The 19,161-nt window shown below is 42.8% G+C and overlaps 1 protein-coding gene and 1 non-coding gene across 2 annotated transcripts; both read right to left on the bottom strand.

Moving 5' to 3' along the window:
• Positions 1–1,241: 1,241 nt before the first annotated feature.
• Trmt10c (tRNA methyltransferase 10C, mitochondrial RNase P subunit) lies at positions 1,242–6,103 on the bottom strand. The gene is made up of 2 exons (XM_005074798.4): positions 5,903–6,103; positions 1,242–2,714 (listed from the first exon to the last, which is right to left on the bottom strand). The coding sequence occupies exon 2, from the start codon at positions 2,690–2,692 to the stop codon at positions 1,457–1,459; it is 1,236 nt and encodes a 411-aa protein (XP_005074855.2). The 5' UTR covers positions 2,693–2,714; positions 5,903–6,103; the 3' UTR covers positions 1,242–1,456.
• On the bottom strand, positions 3,185–3,319 carry LOC121142068. Its single transcript, XR_005879081.1, has one exon. It is a non-coding gene; the product is annotated as a small nucleolar RNA SNORA70 (small nucleolar RNA).
• Positions 6,104–19,161: the final 13,058 nt, after the last annotated feature.

Raw genomic sequence — 19,161 nt, 5'->3', positions numbered from 1 at the left:
TTGCACTCGTGAAAACTTCAGTGAAGAGTTGTAGCAAGCAAGCATTTTTAAAGTCTTTTTTTTTTTTTTTTTTGGTTTTTCGAGACGGTTTCTCTGTATTGTTTTGGACCCTGTCCTGGAACTAGCTCTGTAGACCAGGATGGCCTCGAACTCACAGAGATCCGCCTGCCTCTGCCTCCCAAGTGCTGGGCCTAAAGGCGTGCACCACCAATGCCCAGCTCTATTTAGCCCTCTGAACCATATTCTAATCCAGACACATTTTTTTCTCTTAGGAAATTGGCTTTATCTCCAAACTCATGTTTCATAATATAAGGAAGTCAAGATTGTGTTAAGCAATATGCCAAGCATCATATACATGCTTTAATTTTGTAACTATTATTTAAAATTTGGAGAGCTCTAATCAGTCTCATCAAAGAATAGTTTCTGACATGGATAAATATGTAAAGGAGCCAGGCATGGTGGTACATGCCTGCCTGTGTTTGCATCATTTGGCAGGTGAATGCTGAGAATCAGGAGTTGAATTATCATTCTCAACATAGGCTGACATAGGCTACCTGAGTTGCCCCCCACCAAACAAAAACCCACCAAAGGAAAAAAAAACTAAAAAGAACAATGAAGTCTGATACTCAAAGAATCCATTAAATAAAAAGCTATGCTATAGAATATTAATTGAAAATGTGTTACATTTGTTTAACTCTTTGAAGCTGTGCTACTTTGCCTGTCTAAAACAACTGACTGGTCTAATAAAGAGCTGAATGGCCAATAGCAAAGCAGGAGAGAGGATAGGCGGGGCTGGCAGGCAGAGGAGAAATCTAGGCTTCAGAGAAGAGTAGAGGGATGAATGAGAAAAGAAGCGGAGGAGGACAGCAGAGGCCAGTCACCCAGACACACAGCAAGCCACAGAGTAAAAAGAAACTTATATAGGATAAAGATAAAAGCCCAGAGGCAAAAGGTAGATGAGATAATTTTTAAAAAGCTGGCTAGAAACAAGCCACCCTAAGGCCAAGCATTCATAAGAAGGCCAGGCAGTAGTGCTGCACAACTTTAATCCCAGCACTCGAAAGTGGATTGCTGTGAGTTCAAGGCCAGTCTGGTCTACAGAATAAGTTTTAGAACAGGCTCCAAAGCTATATAGAGAAACCCTGCCTCAAAAGAAAAAACAAAACACAAAAATTGACTGTGCATTTACTTGGGAGCTGGGTGGTAGGCCCTCCAAAGAGTCAGAGTAAAATACAACCAGCTACAAAGCTGTAACAATAACCTTTATTATGTTCAACTCTAGATTAATCCATAATTTCTGATTATTTCTACAACAAATAAAACATACTTTTCAAGTTTTCCAGTTAGAAAAAGACAAAACTCTACAGTTTGTCTGGAAAGACTACTCTTAAGGTATACATTAACTATTTCGAATCTACTTGCTTTTTATATTATTACATTTTCTCACTTAGGCCAGTCACCTTTTCCGTGTTCGGACATTTAAGGAGCCTTTTGGAAATGAACTTGTCATAGGCTTCTTCAGTTTGCTAACAACCTTAGAATGCTGAGGAATCTCTAAATAGCCAGTGTGCTTTCTCTTGGGAACAAACTTCAAAGCTTCTTCCCAGTTACCTGTGTTTTTCATGCAGAGCAAAATACGGATCATTTGATCTAAGGTGAGATTTTTGCTACCAAGGTCCCACTGTAAATATTTATCTAGTGGAAGGCGTTCTGTTGCTAGATTTAGCCGTTTTGCCTTGGCTAGGGATATGCCCGTCTGTGCATTTTTATCAACAAATGATCCAATTATATAAATTTTATCATGCTTAAAGGTAGTCATAATATTGGGAGAATCTGCAGTTAAATATATAATACTGTCCTTTGGAAATAAATCAATGGGAGACTTTTCTGTTGCTGTTAAGAGCAATTTGTCCCACTTTTCACTGTAACGTTTAACTAACTCTCTATGATAAGCACTTTCTGTCTTAAGATTGCAGAAATAAATGTGGAAAGGATCAACATCTCTTCTGTTCCATCCTTCACTTTCCAAAAGTTGAGAAACAGCATTCTGCAGTTCAACTCGTTTCATATAATTTTCGTAATCCATGTCAAAAACCAAAGGCTGTCCAAACTGCATAGCCTGGACACCCTTCCAACCCATTGCAATATTGATTTGCCGGTCCCAGAGTCGAAGAAACATAAAGTCCTGCTGTTCAGCCGTGGTGGTTTCTAGCAACTTGGCCTTTTTTGCTTCTTCTCTGGCCTCTGCTCTCATTTCCTTCTTTAGTTGCTTAGCTTTTTTCATTTTTTCCTTACTGTACAAAAACCTTAAGTATTTTTTTTGGGCTGATTTAGAAGGACATTCCGAAAGGGTTTTGAGTTCTTCTTCAGTGATATGTTCTGGTACTTCAGCGCCAAGCAATCTCCGCATTTCAATCATTTCTCTGGTGGCAGTTAGAGTATCTTCATCTTTGTCTGAGACCACTGAAACACCATCTTCTTGAATGCTAGATTTCATTGTAGTTTTCCACCCGTCCAATTCTAGCTGTTTGAGAGGGGATTTACTGTCCTTATTATAACAGGACAATGAAGGTACTTTGGAAGACATATATCTCTGCAGAATTGTTGAGTATAAATTCCTTCTCTTCCCATGAGGGGTAAATGGCACCATTAACCTGGCAAAAGGTCTTAAAAATCGAACAGTAACATTCATTTTGAAGAAATGTGAGGAGCTCCTATAAAAGAAAAATGAAATTAAGTTAGATAAAGATTTTAAAACTTCCTAACTGTGAATCTGGTTTATTTCTCTCTCTCAGGCAGACTAGATGAGATTTACTGGTAAACATGACTGGTGGGGTGTAGGACTCAGGACAGTGGAAGACATTGGGAAAGTTGGATCTGTCACTTCCCTAGGGGATCACAGTTGTGGATATTTTGACCTCACAGCCAGCAGGGATGAGTCACCTGTCAGTGACCATGGCTTTAAATTCATCTGCATTAAACTTGAAGTACTACTTCTCTAAGATGTGATCTTCGAGCAGTCAGAAAAACTGAAGTTGGCTCAACACAGAACCTCACACATTCCTTATTCTGCAGCTGGTGTCGATGGACATGATGGCCTGACCAATGTAAACTGGCCACTGTGCCTAGAGCATCCCAGAGAAACCCCCAAATATTTGTCTAGAGCCTAGGGTGGAAATAGCAAAACTGTCTCCAAGGTCCCTTTGGGCAACCTGCACATTCAGTAAGCTGCATATGCCACCAAGGAAGACAGTGTTTGCAATCACTGCACACTAGACCCCCATGGGGAAAGGAACCTGGTCAGCTTCACTGGCTGCAGAAGGCAATTGATTTCTGAAGAACAAAGGGAACCTTTGAACAACTTAGATGTTGCACATCACTAACTTAAGTCTCTCATATATTACATCCAAACTGCAGTTTCCACTCCCCTTCTCCTTCCAGCCACTCCCCACTAATCTAACTCCTATAGTCCAAAGCTTGTGATCACTTACTGGTCAATTTTTAATCTTTTTTTTTTTTTTTTGGTTTTTCGAGACAGGGTTTCTTTTTATTTTTGTGAGACAAGGGTCTTTTATGCTGATCAGGCGGATTGATTGATTGATTGATTTAATTTTTTTTTTTTTGAGACAGGGTTTCTCTGTGGCTTTGGAGGCTGTCCTGGAACTAGCTCTTATAGACCAGGCTGGTCTTGAACTCAGAGATCTGCCTGCCTCGGCCTCCCAAGGGCTGGGACTAAAGGCGTGTGCCGCCGCCGCCGCCGCCGCCACCACCACCAGGCTGATCAGGTCGATTTTAAACACATCAACTTGAGTGGTCTGTCCCAGCCTCTGAAATAACTGGCACTACAGCTATGTATCACCACACCCTGTTCCATGTTCTTAATTTACATATTAATTTCAACAAAAGGTTGACTCAAATATCCCTTTTAGATTTGCTATAGAAAGAAACAGGCCTAGAGGATCAATGTAACTAGATAGGAAAGTGATATGGCAATCATAACAAAAGATGCTGTCGTCTCCTTCACATAATATCCAATCTCAAGATCCTCCATGAAAGCAAAAGGAAGACAGGAAAGCTACATAAGATGACACCTAATAAAAAATACCAAAGAGATGCCATGATGCCTTAGTGCTTCCAAAACAGAAATGCAGAGCAGCTGATTAAAACAAACAAATGTTTCAGCTCAGACTCCACAGCAAATATTATAAGATAAAGTGTCCAAAACATATATATACACACTATACATATATATCTCCACAATTTTATCTTGAGTACCTAGATGTTCCACAAGACAATGAAGATGTTTGTTAACTGGTGCAAAATATGAGGGGAATAAAGAAAATTTCTGGAAAAATTCCAACCTTTAGCTTCCTGTAATTCTGCACACTCCTAAATGTTCTCATGGTCTCTGGCCTGGGCAGATGCCCAGATGCACTCCTCCCACCCCCAAATAACCATAATTTTGTGTCCTGATTAGTATCAAGTTCATTAACGTGGCTTACAAGCAGGTTTTCATATCATCATCCCTTTGCTTGCCTTTTCAGCTATACATCTCTTCACACTTTATTTTTATTTATTTATTTATTTATTTTGGTTTTACGAGACAGGGTTTCTCTGTATTGTTTTGGAGCTGTCAGTCCAGCCTAGCCTCGAACTCACAGAGATCCACCTGCCTCTGCCTCCCGAGTGCTGGGATTAAAGGCGTGCGCCACCAACGCCCGGCTCTTCACACTTTAGATAACACAGTTCCATTAGTTTTCATAGCACTCTGTGAAACAAACAGCAACCCTCTATTTGTTTTCCCCACTAGAAACTGAAGACTATATTCCAGTAGAAGGTTTATGTTAAACGTCCATTCTCACAGTTAAAAAATGTTCAGAGCCAGGCTTGGTGGCACACACCTTTAATCCCAACACAGCAGAGATAGAGGCTGATGGAGCTCTAAATTTGTGGCCAGCCTGGTCTACATATTGAGTTCCATGCCAATCAGGGATACATAAGACCCTGTCTCAAAAAAAAAAAAAAAAAAAAAAACAGCCCGGGTGGTGGTCTCCAATGCCGTTAGTCCTAGCACTTGGGAGGCAGATCTCAGTGCATTCAAGGCCAAGCTGTTCTAGAGTGAGTTCCAGAACGGGTAGGGCTGCAACGCAGAGAAATCCTGTCTTGAAAAACCATTAAAAAAATTTATCAGACCTTCCTTAAAGACTTAAAAACAAACAAACAAACAACAACAAAAAACTGATATCGAACTTGGAGAAATATTTAGCTTAGGATCTTCAGGCTCTGAGTCTGACAAAGGGATTTCAAAAACATTATCCTGCCGGGCATTGGTGGGGCACGCCTTTAATCCCAGCACTCGGCAGGCAGAGGCAGGCGGATCTCTGTGAGTTTGAGGCCAGCCTGGTCTACAAGAGCTAGTTCCAGGACAGCCTCCAAAGCCACAGAGAAACCCTGCCTCGAAAAACAAAACAAACCCAAAAAGTTGAATTTTGCTTTTGTAGCGTAGAACGATTTTATAATATTGCAGAAATTAAAACCCAAAAAACAATAAAAGAATTTGTGCAGATTCTTCACTCTTTAGCGCAGGCTAGCCTCAAACTCCAGACAGATCTCCTGCCTCAGGCTCCACAGGCACACTCATTATGGGAACCTACTTAATTTTTTATTTCATTTTAAAGGGGGGGGGGTAATTATGTACGCGGGCATGCGATCACCCGGCCAGGGATACAGACAGTTGTGAACTTTCCAAAGTGGGTGCTGAAAACCACTCAATCCTCTGCAAGAGCACTAAACGTCTCAAACGCTAGTCCGTCACTCCAGTTGCGTATAACTTACATTTTAAAGCAAATAATGGAGACGATTTTAGTAAACTCGGCTTTGCCTCAGGCACTGTATTACTTACGATTTATAAATCACAGCTTATCACACACGCTCCGTAACCTGCATCCGGGAAAGCCAGCGAGTGTCCGCAGCCCCAGGACACCGGCTGAGGGACGCCCGTGGGCGGGGACCGCAGCCGAACGCCGGGGCTCGCAAACTGGATAGTTCGTCTGCACGCTTCAGCCTGCTCCGCGCAGGGCGAAGAGGAGCCAAGGGCTTCCGGCAGCGGCCACCGGAAATCCGGCACCGCTGGAAGTCCCGCCTCTTCCTCCCGGCGCTGCCTCTCACGTTTGTCCCTGATCGCAGTTTCCCAGTTTAAAGTCTGTCGGCGGCCGGGCTGACTGGGTGGCTGCTTTTGAGTCTTTGTGAAAATGACGCAGGCCCGGGCTCGTCATCGGCGCCCCGCCACCCTACTTACTAATTAGTTAAAACTCGAATCCCCTTAACCGGTCCTCAGCTCGGCTACTCTATTAATATATGTCCATCAAAACGACCTGAACGCGGTTCTACTTTAAAATTTAATTCTAGTCAGGTGTAGTGGTGCATGTCTTTAATCTCAGCCGTAGGGAGGCAGAGGAATCGCCTAAATTGAATCCATCCTGATGTACACAGCTAGTTCCAGGACAGCCAGGTCTACACAGGGAGACCCTATCGCAGTAAACCACCCCCCAAAACCCAAAACAAATAAAAAGATTGTTCAATAGCCTTTGACATAAGGAGACACACACACACACACAGCGGGGGTTCTCTTCCAGACCCTGGATTAAGCACAAACCACACCAAAACACCTGTTTTCACAAAGATCCTTTATTAAGCAAGAAAGAAAACTTAAAGTGGCTGCTTTCTGACACAGGCAGAAAACCAACAAATGACCTTTGCAGGTGTAATCTTTAAGAAGAGAAAAAAAGGGGAGATCTGTGTTTGAATGGGCTGGGGATAGGATTTTTATTGGTTTTTGTTAATTAGGTGAACTAAAGGGGGGTTTTGATTGCTGGACTTTAATACTTCCATAGCTGGACCATGGTATTCAGCCTCAGGGGGAGGAAGTGGCCAGATAAGGAAATAGAGTGTCAAAGGAGCCTTTCACAGGGGTCACCTAAGACCACTGGAAAACACTGATATTTACAGTACAATTCATAACCATAGCAAAATTACAGTAATGAAGTAGCAACACAAATAATTCTATAGGTTTTTTTGGGGGTAGGGTGTCACCACAATTTGAGGAACTATGTTAAAGGGTCACAGCATTAGGAAGGTTGAGAACCAGTGAGGTGAAGGCAGGATGATCTTTGAGTTTGAGGCTAGATTGGTTTTCATATTGAGTTCCAGGCCAGCCAAGGCTACATAGTGAGACTCTGTTGAAGAAGGAGGAGGAGGAAGAAGAGGAATGGGAAGAGGAGGAAGAGAAGAAGATGACAATGAAGAGGAGGAACATATACAAATATGGATAGAACTCTTCTACAGCCTGACTAGATCACCAACTCTTATCCACAATAAACAGCCCAGAAAATTGTCCTGTCACGAGGTAGACATGTAGGAAGCCTTCCTTCCTTCCTTCCTGTCTGTCTTTCTTTCTTCTTCCCTTCCTTCCTTCCTTCCTTCCTTCCTTCCTTCCTTCCTTCTTCCCTTCCTTCCTTCTTTCCTTTCTTTTGGTTTATTTATTTATTTAAATTGGAAATGAACATGCTGATACAATATCTCTTTTGTTGCTGTTGTTGTTTGTTTGTTTCTCGAGGCAGGGTTTCTCTGTGGCTTTGGAGGCTGTCCTGGAATTCACTCTGTAGACCAGGCTGGATTCGAACTCTCAGAAATCTGCCTGCCTCTGCCTCCCGTGTGCTACAACTAAAGGTGTGCGCCACCAACGCCCAGCAATATCTCTTTTTTTAATTTAGTTTTTACATTCCAATCCCAGTTCCCCCTCCTCCCACTTACCCCCCACCTCCTATCTGCTCCTCAGAGAGAGTAAGGCCTCCTCTAGGAAGTCTGCTGAGTCTGGCACATCATCTAGTTGAGGCAGGACCAAGGCACCTCTCCACCCCCGCACCTCTGTGTCTAGGATGGGCAAGGTATCTCGTCATATAGAATGGGTTCCACTAAGTCAGTCTGTGCATTAGAGTTACATCTTTTTTTTTTTTTTCCGAGACAAGGTTTTTCTGTGGCTTTGGAGGCTGTCCTGGAACTTGCTCTGTAGACCAGGCTGGCCTCGAACTCAGAGATCCACCTGCCTCGGCCTCCCGAGTGCTGGGATTAAAGGCGTGCGCCACCAACGCCCAGCTAGAGTTACATCTTGGATCCACTACCAGCCACATATATTGCCTCATTTTTGCCCCAGCCACACCACTGTCACCTATATTAAGGGAGTCTGTTGCAGTGTTCCCGACTGGTTCTACATTATATCCTATTTTCTGTCTAAATAAAAAGAAAGGTCTTAACTTTAATATAGACAAATTGTGTATAACAAAAAAGTTATTAAGCAAGAATTATAATTACAATTTTAGTTCAATAACATTTAGCAAGATTTAAAGAAAATACTTTATCCTATCTTTGTGAGTCTAAAGTCTTATATGTGGCTTATCTTTTATCATAACTAAGGAAAACTATAACCATAACTATCTGTCTTCAACTTCATCAAAGACCACAGAAGGATAGCATATAAACTCTAGAATTGACAGAGACAGCTCACTGCCTGGTCAGTCACCCAAAGTTCTTCTGTAATGTTCTATCTTTGGCCCATAGGCCATAGTGTGTCTGGCAGACTTCTCAGCAAAGCAGGAAACTTTAAACTGTCTGCCTGTATTGGCAGTTTGTCAGTCACTTTCCTCTGTGTCCTGTAGGGCATCTGGCAGACTCTTCCATGAAGCAGGAAGCCTGTAGCAATGTCCATCTTGTTTTAACAGTCACTTTCCTGTGGGTCCTGCATGTCCAGTTCATACAGTAACAGTCAAACAGTCCAAATCAGAGCAGTTTCTTTCCCAAATGGATAGTCTTGACATATTGGAAGCAAACTCCAAAATGAGTTTCTTTTATGTCCATCTTCCCTTTTGACGAAGTTTGTGTGTTGCCAGAAGCAGTTGTTTCCTTTTTTTTAATTATTATGAATACAACATCCTGCCTCCATGTGTGTCTGCACATACCAGAAGAGGGCGCCAGATCTCATTACAGATGGTTGTGAGCCACCACGTGGTTGCTGGGAATTGAACTCAGGACCTCTGAAGAGCAGTCAGTGCTCGTAACCTCTGAGCCATCTCTTCAGCCCCGAAGCAGTTGTTTCTTACTGTCAAGAAAAACCCTAAATCTAGTTGGGTGGTGGTGGCACACGCCTTTAATCCAAGCACTCGGGAGTCAGAGGCAGGCAGATCTCTGTGAGTTTGAGGCCAGCCTGGTCTACAGAGCGAATTCCAGGACAGCCTCCAAAACAATACAGAGAAACCCTGTCTAGGGAAAAAAAAAAAAAAGAGCTTGTTCCAGGACAGCCTCCAAAGCCACAGAGAAACCCTGTCTCGAAAAAACAAAAAAAAAAAGAAAAAAGAAAAGAAAAGAAAAACCCTAAACCTCTTAAATGCCATATTCTGTAGGTCTTTGAAAGGTTTGAAGAATGTCTATCCAATTGAAATATATCTCTATATATCTAGAAAACCTATTAACCTAACTATACGTTTTGACTATTATAGGTAACTATAATCTGTACTTAATTATACATTACATTTTTAAATGAGCTATACAAAAACAAAACCTAAACAAGAGGAGAAATATACATATCACAAAATTGACCTTAAATACACAGCTACCTCAAACCCCCCAAATAACACACAGAGACACTATATTAATTATAAGCTGTTGGCCGGTGACTAAGACTTCTTATAGGCTAGCTCTGTCTTAAGTATTAACCAATAACTACTAATATATGTATTTCTACATGGTCTTATCTTACCAACAACGCCAGACTCATGCATCTTCTCCTCTCCGGATCATGTGGAGGCTTCTCTCTTACTACTCTCCCCAGAACCCTTCTTGTCTCCTAGTCTTGCCTATCTTGCTTCCGTATTGGACAACAGTGTTTTACTCATCAACCAATAACAGAAATACATATACAGAAGACTTCCACCATCAGGAGTCTAGTTCAGTCTCATGCAGGTTCCCCATTTGTCAGACCTCAGTCAGTGATCGATTACTAGTTCAGGTCAGCTGATTCCGTGGGTTTCCCCATCATGGTCTTGACTCCTTTGTTCATGTTATCCCTCCTCTCTCACTTTGATTGTACTCCAGGAACTCGGCCCAATAGTTAGTTGTGGATTTCTGCATCTGCTTCCATCTGTTTCTGGAAGGGAAGGCATCTTTCTATCTCATGTAACAGTCCAAGAAGTGAACTAATATGTTGTCTTAACCAGTGCCAAATGGCCAGGGCAGATATTAATAACTGATGGCTTTACTGATTTTTAAAAACCATCTCTGTGCATATGTGATGTGTATAAATGTGGGTGAGAGTATGTGGAGTTCAGAGTACAACCTCAGGTGTTGATCCTTATATTCCGAATTGTTTGAGGTAGAGTTTCTTTGTTGCTTGATGCTACATATACTATGTTGGATGGCCTGTGAGCTTCTGGAGATTCCTTTGTCTTTACCACCCATCCTCCCATAGGAGCGCTGTGATTTCCACACTGTGAGGCACTCATGCTCTTCTAGCCTTGCAATCAATCCTCTACAACTGCATTAGTGACATCGGGTTTATCCTTACAATAGCCTCACTATGCCTAAACACCTTTGAATTTCTTCCCAAACACTGATGGCGGCCCACACCTCGATATAGAAAGCTCAGAATAAATAATGTTTGGTTTTTCCATTTTGTTGCTCTTCATTTATTTCCACAGCAGGCATTTAATAAATGTCTTAGGGTTACTATTATTACGATGAAATGCCATGAACAAAAGCAAGCTCCGGGAGAAAGGGTTTGCTTGGCTTATACTTTCACTTGTAGTCTATCATTGAAGGAGGTCAGGATAGGAACTCAAGCAGGGCTGGTCCCTGGAGGCGGGAGCTGATGCAGAGGCCTTGGAGGGGTGCTGCTTACTCACTCCCCATGGCCTGCTCACCTTCTCTCTTATAAAACCTAAACCTACAACTGGGGATGGTTCTGCCCACAATAGACTACCAATCACTAATGACCCACAGCTGGATCTTCTCTTTCTTTCTTTCTTTCTTTCTTTCTTTCTTTCTTTCTTTCTTTCTTTCTTTCCTTCCTTCCTTCCCTCCCTCCCTCCCTCTCTTTCTTTCTTTCTTTCTTTCTTTCTTTCTTTCTTTCTTTCTTTCTTTCTTTCTCTCTCTCTCTCTTTCTCTTTCTTTCTTTCTTTCTTTTTTTGAGACAGGGTTTCTCTGTGTAGCTTTGGTGCGTGTCCTGGAACTCACTCTGCAGATCAGGCTGTGATCTCACAGAGATCTGTTCCCACAGCCGGCTCTTATGGAGGCATTTTCTCAGCTGAGGGTCCCTTTTCTCCAGTGACTAGCTTGTGTCAAGTTGACATAAAACTAGACAGCACAATCCATTTTGCTGATTACAGTATTACAGAATGGCAGGTTACAGTAGTGGGAATGTGTTGGAAACACAAAGGTCCTCGCTGGCACAAATAAACACTAAGCAAACATTGAAAACAGGATTGTCTCTTCAATATGAGGGAGATGTGTCACCTGTTTCTCCACCCAGAAATCTGGGAATGAAGGTGGCAACAACCTGGTTGTCAGGCAACACCAAGCTCCCACAAGCAGGACAGGAAGTGGCTAATGGCCTAAATGACAACTATATGACACCATCTGTATGAGAGACCACACCAGATCCCCTAGGCCCTTAACACATGTAGCCTCTCTCTACATTTTTCATGGAAGAAGTGACAAATACTTTGAGAAAAGTTTTCATGTGATGCCTTTTTGTGCACAGGGGATTGTGTTACACCATGAAATGTTTTCCAAATTGTGCTGTACTTAAATATTTCTAAAATAAACTGCCCAGTGTCAGACTGTATAAGTTTGAACCGACTCTGACTACTTGAGTAGTGTTGAGTAGGGCTTCCTCCTTGTTTCAGGTGGGTCATTACTTTCCTGACCCTGATAGTCTCAGAGACCCTCAGAGGAGTGAACCGTGAATAAGGTTGTGTAAGTTACGATCAATATCTGACTTCACTGCAAATAGTTATTCTAATGTCTGAAAACGTAAAGTGGACTGACTTATCTTTTAATTTAATTTAATTTTACGTATATTGTTGTTTTGCCTGTATGTCCAAAAGACTAGAATAGGGTATTGGATGTAATGGAACTGAAGTTACAGGTAGTTCTAAGGTGACATGTTAGTGCTGAGATTTGAACCTGGGTCCTCTGGAAGGACAGCCAATCCTCTTTACCACTGAGCCATCTCTGCAGCCCCATGACTAGATTCTTGAGGGCAGAACTTAAAGGGAAAAGATGAGGCTTTGGGGCTCTAAGTAGGTTGTTCCAAAGACAAAAACAAAACAAACAAATTACGGTGTCAGATGTCCTTTACTATTGTGGTGGTTTGAAAGAAAATGCCTCCCGATGGCCACTACTGGGAGGTGTGGCGTTGTTGAAGTAGGTGTGGCCTTGTTGGAGGAACTGCGTCACCGTGGGGGTGGGCTTTGAGGTCTCATATGTGCTCAAGTCATGCCCAGTGTCTCAGATCACTTCTTACTGCCTGAGCAAGATGTAGAACTCTCAACTCCCTCACAAGCATCATGCCTGCCTGCATGCCAGCATTCCCGCTATGATGATAATGGACTAAACATCTGTAAAAGTAACTCACCCCTTTATAAAACTATGCTATGGTGTCTTCATAGCAATAGAAACCCTAAGACAGTAAAAGGTTTGTTTTGACTCACAGTTTTGATGTTCTAGCCTTTGAGTAAGCGGCTCTATTGCTTCAAGGTCTCTCTGGTAGATGTGCCATATGAATGACAATGGTGGGGGAAATGTAGTATATGCAAATCTATTCTTTTCTTTTTATGTGCATGAATCAGTCACATTTGTTTTATTTTGAGTGGGTGGAAGTGTGTAGGTATGCATGCATCTGTTTTGCTTGTACTTGTGAAGACAGGAAGACAATCTTGGGTGCTGTTCCTTAGGAATATTGCCGACTTTTCATTTCTTTCTCCCCCCCCCGAGATAGGGCTTCTCTGTGTCTTTGGAGGCTGTCCTGGAATTAGCTCTTGCAGACTATGCTGGCCTCACAGAGATTTGCCTGCCTCTGCCTCCCGAGTGCTGGGATTAAAGGTGTGCACCACCAACGCCTGGCCAAAATAAACCCTTTCTTAAGTTGTTTTTGTTATCTATGTTGTCATAGTCTAACAAGAAAAGTAACTAATACAGTGTATTAGTTACAGAGAAACCCTGTCTCGGAAAACCAAACCAAAAAAAAAAAAAAAACAAAAGAAAGGGTTTATTTTGGATCCCAGTTTGAGGGCACAGACCATCATGGTGGGGTAGGTGGAATGACGGGAGAACAAATTGACTGATCATATTGCCTCAGTCACACAGCAAAGAGAGATGAGTTCAAGTGAGCCGTTCATTTTCTCCCTCTGTTCAGTCTGGGACCCAGCCTTGAGATGGTGCTACCCACATTCAAGTAAGATTGCCCCTCTTCCGTTAAACCTTCCTGGAAACACTTTCATAAACGCATTCAGAACTGTGTTTCCATGGTGATTCTAAAGCCACTCAAGCTGACAGATTAATCATCACAGCAGGCTTGCACAAAAGTGTGGTACTTTCTCAGATCTAAAAGTCTTGTTTGCTCAGGTGCTGTGCTGTAAAATATCATATTCTATGCTAAAAATAAAAAGGATACAGGATCTGTAAAGCAAGGAACCTTGTTAACTACTGGTTTATTTATTTATTTATTTTGTTTATCCAGAGAACACATAAAGAAAATCGATGTTCTCTGGTCACATACACTATCTATGTATTCTCTTGCAGGTTTTTAAAAGCTATTGGTGTATCCAGTTGGTGAAGAGACAATTGTTAGGGGGAAAAATAGAAGCTGGTGGGCTGGAAAACAAAAATAGCAGAGATAGATAAAAGATGAGTGGAGGTGTGGTGAGTAGGAGGAGCAAGGTAGAAATTATCTTGTAAAATAAAGAGAGAGACATTTTTTAGAAGATAGTGTCTACGTAGTTCAGACTGACCTAAAACTTGCCATTCTCCTGCCTCTGCCTTCTGTATAGCTAAGATTATAGTCTCATACCACCTGGCCTGGCTTAGAAAATTCTTTTTTTTTAAAGTGTGCGTACATGTGTGTTGTTGAATGTACACTGGGTGTATACATGTGTGTGGACCAATGCAGGTCCCTGCGTTAGTGCTCACAGAGGCTGGGAGAGAGCATTGGGTGTCCCCCTTTGTCACACCCCTGTTCCTCTGAGGCAGGGTTTGGTCTGTCTGTGGGCACATGCGTACCACAGTGTGAGTGTGGCGGTCAGAGGACAATTGCTTGTAGGAGTTGGTTCTCAGCTTCTATCGACCCTCTGGGTCCCAGAAATTGAACTTGGGTCATCAGTCTTGGTAACAGGTACTTTTCCTTGGTTAGCCATCTCCTAGGGCCCAAGCTTCTCCTTTTAAACCAGACCAGGATCCCAGTTCAGGGATGGCGCCACACACATTAAGGATGGGTTCTTCCTGTTACGGTGGAAGCTTCACCCCAGCCCCTGGCATCCATATAGACCCAAAGACTCTGGAATGTTCCACTCAAGCCCCAATTCCCCATCTCCCTCCAAACCCTGCTGCATCTCAGAAAGCCCACCAAATGATGGCCCCTCCCCCAGAGATGCTCAAGACCACTCCCACAGTGTTATTTAAACTGTCTCCCAGGGGCTGGAGAGATGGCTCAGAGGTTAAGAGCACTGACTGTTCTTCCAGAGATCCTCAGTTCAATTCCCAGCAACCACATGGTGGCTCACAACCATCTACAATTCAATCTGGTGCCCTCTTCTGGCAGAACACTGTATGTGTAGTAAATAAATAAATCTTAAAAAAAAATTGTCCCCCAGAAACTAGACTGGTGGTTTTTCCAGTCTCCCTTTCCTATCACCACTTTGGGGGGCTGGACCATCTGGGAATGTTGTGTCCATTAAACATGGGCTTTTCTAATTTGGTTTGATTTGGTCTGATTTGGATTGCAGTGTAGACGGAGAGGCTTATCAGAGTCTAGAAACTTTTCACTTCCTACTTCAACTAACCTAGTAAGCTAAGTCCTCACATGGTCCAGGTGCTTGTCGCTGTTACGTGAAGCTATGACTAGGGGGGTGTGAAGAAACGTCATTCACCCCAGATTAGGGAATTCATGATAGACCAAAGTTCAGATACCACCAAAATCCAGTTTAGTTAAGCAATGATTTTTATTGGTGATAATTAAAGGAATATGGGTGAGAAGAAATGACTCAAAGACAGCTGTATCACCACAGCCCTCCTTAGCATGAGTGACAGCTCATGAAAACTGAAAGTTGCAAGTTGCAGGCAGTTCAACAGGTTGGAGTGTCTTTTCCAGGCGGTTCAGTTGGTCCTAGCAGCCAGAGTGTCCCTCAGTGCTTATATATACTTGTGAACATACATGCCACATACTCACACACACATACAAGAGTAAAACAAAACAAAACAAAACAGATCAACCCAAACCAGGACAGATTACAACTAGGAGCCTAGATTAAAGATATCTAATTGCACCACCTAGTGGAAGAATAAGTAACATACACAAAAACCTCTGAGCTCCTTCCAGCTTTAATAGCTGCTTGGGAGGAGAGCTTAAGGCAATCTTTTGGGGGAGTGTTTGTTTGACAGAGGGTCTCGAGTAGCCAGGGTGGCCTCGAACATTGTTATGTAGATTAAGATGACCCTGAGTTCCTCATCTTCCTGCTGGTACTTTCAAAGTGGTGGACTTACAGGCATGTGCCACTATGGTTGGTCAGGGATTGGACATGGTGTTTCTAGGTTCCTGGACCCTTACTTACAAGATTGAAATAGGGTTTAGACAGTTTGTAAAAAGCAAGAAGATTTAAGTAAGGGAATAAAACAGTTCAAAATATGCTGCAAGAGCGATCTGTGGGGTACGTGTTTGAAGGTGCTCAAGGATCTGGATTTTAAAAAAAATTATCTTTTGAATCAGGCAGTGGTGGCCCATGCCTTTAATCCTAGCACACAGGAGGCAGATAGATCTCTGTGAGTTTGAAGCCAGCCTGGTCTACAGAGTGAGATCCAGGACAGCTAGGGCTACACAGAGAAACCCTGTCTTGAAAAACAAACAAAACATATATATGGGAACCTCTCATTGTGGGCCTTAAGTGTGATCCAGCCAACTTGCTAGGTTCGTAACTGAGAGGGGAACCATGGATTGAGAAAAGGCAGGTAAAGCCACAAAGAAGAAGACAGAGACACGGGATAGAGTCAGGAGGGCAATCCAGTGAATACTGAACGCCCCAAGTTTATTCTTCAACATTCTTAAGTACCCCAACTAAAAGGGGGACATGGTAGAAGACTTCTATTATCATGTATAAGGAGCAAACAGACTTTCTTCCCTTAATCCTCCAAGCACTTGGTAACCACACCTGTTATTCGGCCTTGTGGGTAAAGAGTAAACACACCGGAGCCCAAGTCTGTTCTTTAGATAAGACATCCCTACCCCGTTGGGGAGCATATGCATGTACCCAAGCATATAAGCAGTAAGGACCACACTCACCCTACAGTACTTATGTGCAAGTCAGACAACAACTTTCAACCATCAGTTCTCTCTTTGCACTGTTTGGGTTCCGGGGCTGGAACTCAGGCTGTCAGATTTGGTGGCATCTTTTAGTGGGTTTAAGAGAAGGAGTTTGGTGATTTAGGGCATAGTTTGGGAAGTTCTCTATTTTAATTATTTTGTGTCCCTTTCTTTATTTTGTCTGTACATATAGTATATTTGTGAGTGTGGACACTGGAGCACCACTGCACCATTTTGCTGTTCACTGGGATTGAGGCATCACTGGGATTGATGGCCCTGGGTCTCTATTTTGACTGACAGATTAAGTTATGCAACTATTTCACTAGTTCACATTTCTCATAATGCATTTGATTTCAAGCATATGCCTGCCCAATTATGCACAAAGTTTAAGATGGCAAATAGGCTGGGCATGGTGGTTCATGCCTTTAATCCCAGCACTCAGGAGGCAGAGAGGGGTGAATCTCTGTGAGTCTGAGATCAGATTCAATCTCATAGTGTGTTCCAGGCTAGCCAAGGATACGTGGTAAAACCCTGTCTGAGACTTCACTTTGAGGGCCTTGTTTGCCTTCTGCATGCAGCCGAAACTACTTCATGTCAGATAGCATACTATCTATATCCTATAGTATTTAGAGGCCTCAGAATATATTTGATACTATCAAAATTTGATGCTCATTAATGGGAGGAGCAACTTATTCCTTTGTTCAGAGACCACCCTTAGGTGGGCGAGCACTCAGAATAATGCTGAAGATGTCCTTGAACACTGGATCCTCCTAGCACCAACTCCCAAGTGTTGGGATTACAGGCACGTTCCCCATACCACAGAGAAACCAAGTTTGAACTTGAAATCTGAGAAGAAAAGCCAAGGAACTGAGACCAGTGATTCCAAACAGCAGCAGCATGACCCAAGGACCCCCTTTCAAGAAAGATCCTACTCAAATAAAAATGCAGATGCTTTTAGAGGAATCAGAATTTCCTTTTCAGATTTTAGTGTCATCCATAAAAGAACTTTAAAAGGGGGCCAGCAGAATGGCTGAGACGAAAAGGCACTTGCTGCTACTAGGACAAATTGAGTTTGATGTCTGGGACCCCATGGTGGAGGGAGAGTACTGATTCCCCAGGCTGTTCTCTGATAACCACATTGGTACTGTGACCCTTGTACAGCCACCCCCGTCACACACACACACCAAACACAAAATTTATTTTAACAATTTAAAAGGACCCCAGAAGGAGGTTTAAGGGCCATTTTATTGGAGTTTAAGAGAAAGGGAACGGGCATGTAAGCTGAGAATCCCAGCAGCTGTCAGGAGGTGATGTGACCTCGAAGTCAAGTTTCATAGACTCAGAGATTAAGGACAGCAAAAGAGTGGGGAGTAGGAAGTCTTCAGAGAAACAGTGAAAAAGCATGCTCACACTTTTGGATGGTATCGGAAAAAGAGGTGGAAGGAAAAGGGAAAATTATGCTTTATGAATTAGAGCTCAAAAAACTGGTTTAGCTGTGAAGATCTGCACTGAAGGAGGGGTCCCTGGGGTGTAAGTACATTCTCTCTTCAGGGAATAATTACTCCTCTCACACCCTTAGCATGTCTTCAGTTGAATCAGCTCTTTTGAGGGGGTGGTCTCCTGCCCAGATGATTGACATATCCTGTTTTTAACTCCCTTTTAGATGGATTTATTTCTCTTCTTTATGTGCACGTGTGTTAGCCTATGTGAGTTTATGTCCACAACACTGAATGCAGGAGGCCAAGGAGGTCAGAAGAAGGGGTTAGATCTCCTGGCAATGGAATTACATGTTTATGGGCTGTCACGTGGGTGTTGGAAACCAAACCGAGATCTTCTGCCAGAGTGGTGGATGCTTTTAGCTATCTCTTTAACTACTGTATAACACTATTTTTTTTTTTTTTTGGCTTTTCGAGACAGGGTTTCTCTGTGTATCTTTGGAACCTATCCTGGCATGCTCTCTGTAGACCAGGCTGGTCTTGAACTCAAAGAGATCTGCCTGCCTCTGTCTCCGAGTGCTCAGATTAAAGGCATATGCCACCAATGCCTGGCCATAACCTTATTCTTATAGAATAGCTGAAAGGTTCAGGCATTACACTGGCGTGCCCCGTTACCTGGCAGGATGCACTCAGGCAGCACTCTGGCCAGCCGAGAGTTCTGTGAGAACCACGCAGGAGGAAAGGACCCCTTTAAAGGACTGACCCCTGCTCGCTTATGCCCTCTTTTACTCCTCTTTAACTCTCATCTTCCTCTCCATCTCATCTTCTCTCTTACTCTCCCTCCCCCCCCATCTTATCTCTCTCTCAGCTCTGCACGGGTTGGTTACCTCTCACCCCCCTTTCCCTCCCTGTCTACCAATAAAACTCCACGTGGGATCGTTGAGTCACAGTCTGTGTCTCGTTACTGGATAAACCTAGACATTTTAACAACATTGGTTACCTGACCGGGAACCTAGACATTTAAACAACAATAGCTCTTATTCTATTCAGATACTAGTCTCAGTTCACATGGTCCAAGAACATTCAAATAAGAAATCAAAGGAA

This window comes from Mesocricetus auratus, unplaced genomic scaffold (assembly GCF_017639785.1).
Source record: "Mesocricetus auratus isolate SY011 unplaced genomic scaffold, BCM_Maur_2.0 Super-Scaffold_100008, whole genome shotgun sequence".
Lineage (NCBI taxonomy): Eukaryota > Metazoa > Chordata > Mammalia > Rodentia > Cricetidae > Mesocricetus > Mesocricetus auratus.
This window is presented reverse-complemented; position numbering and strand designations above follow the sequence as displayed.

What these genes read in the sequence shown, in the direction of transcription:
- Trmt10c (XM_005074798.4), bottom strand. Translation starts at nt 2,692, where the DNA reads ATGAATGTTACTGTTCGATTTTTAAGACCTTTTGCCAGGTTAATGGTG.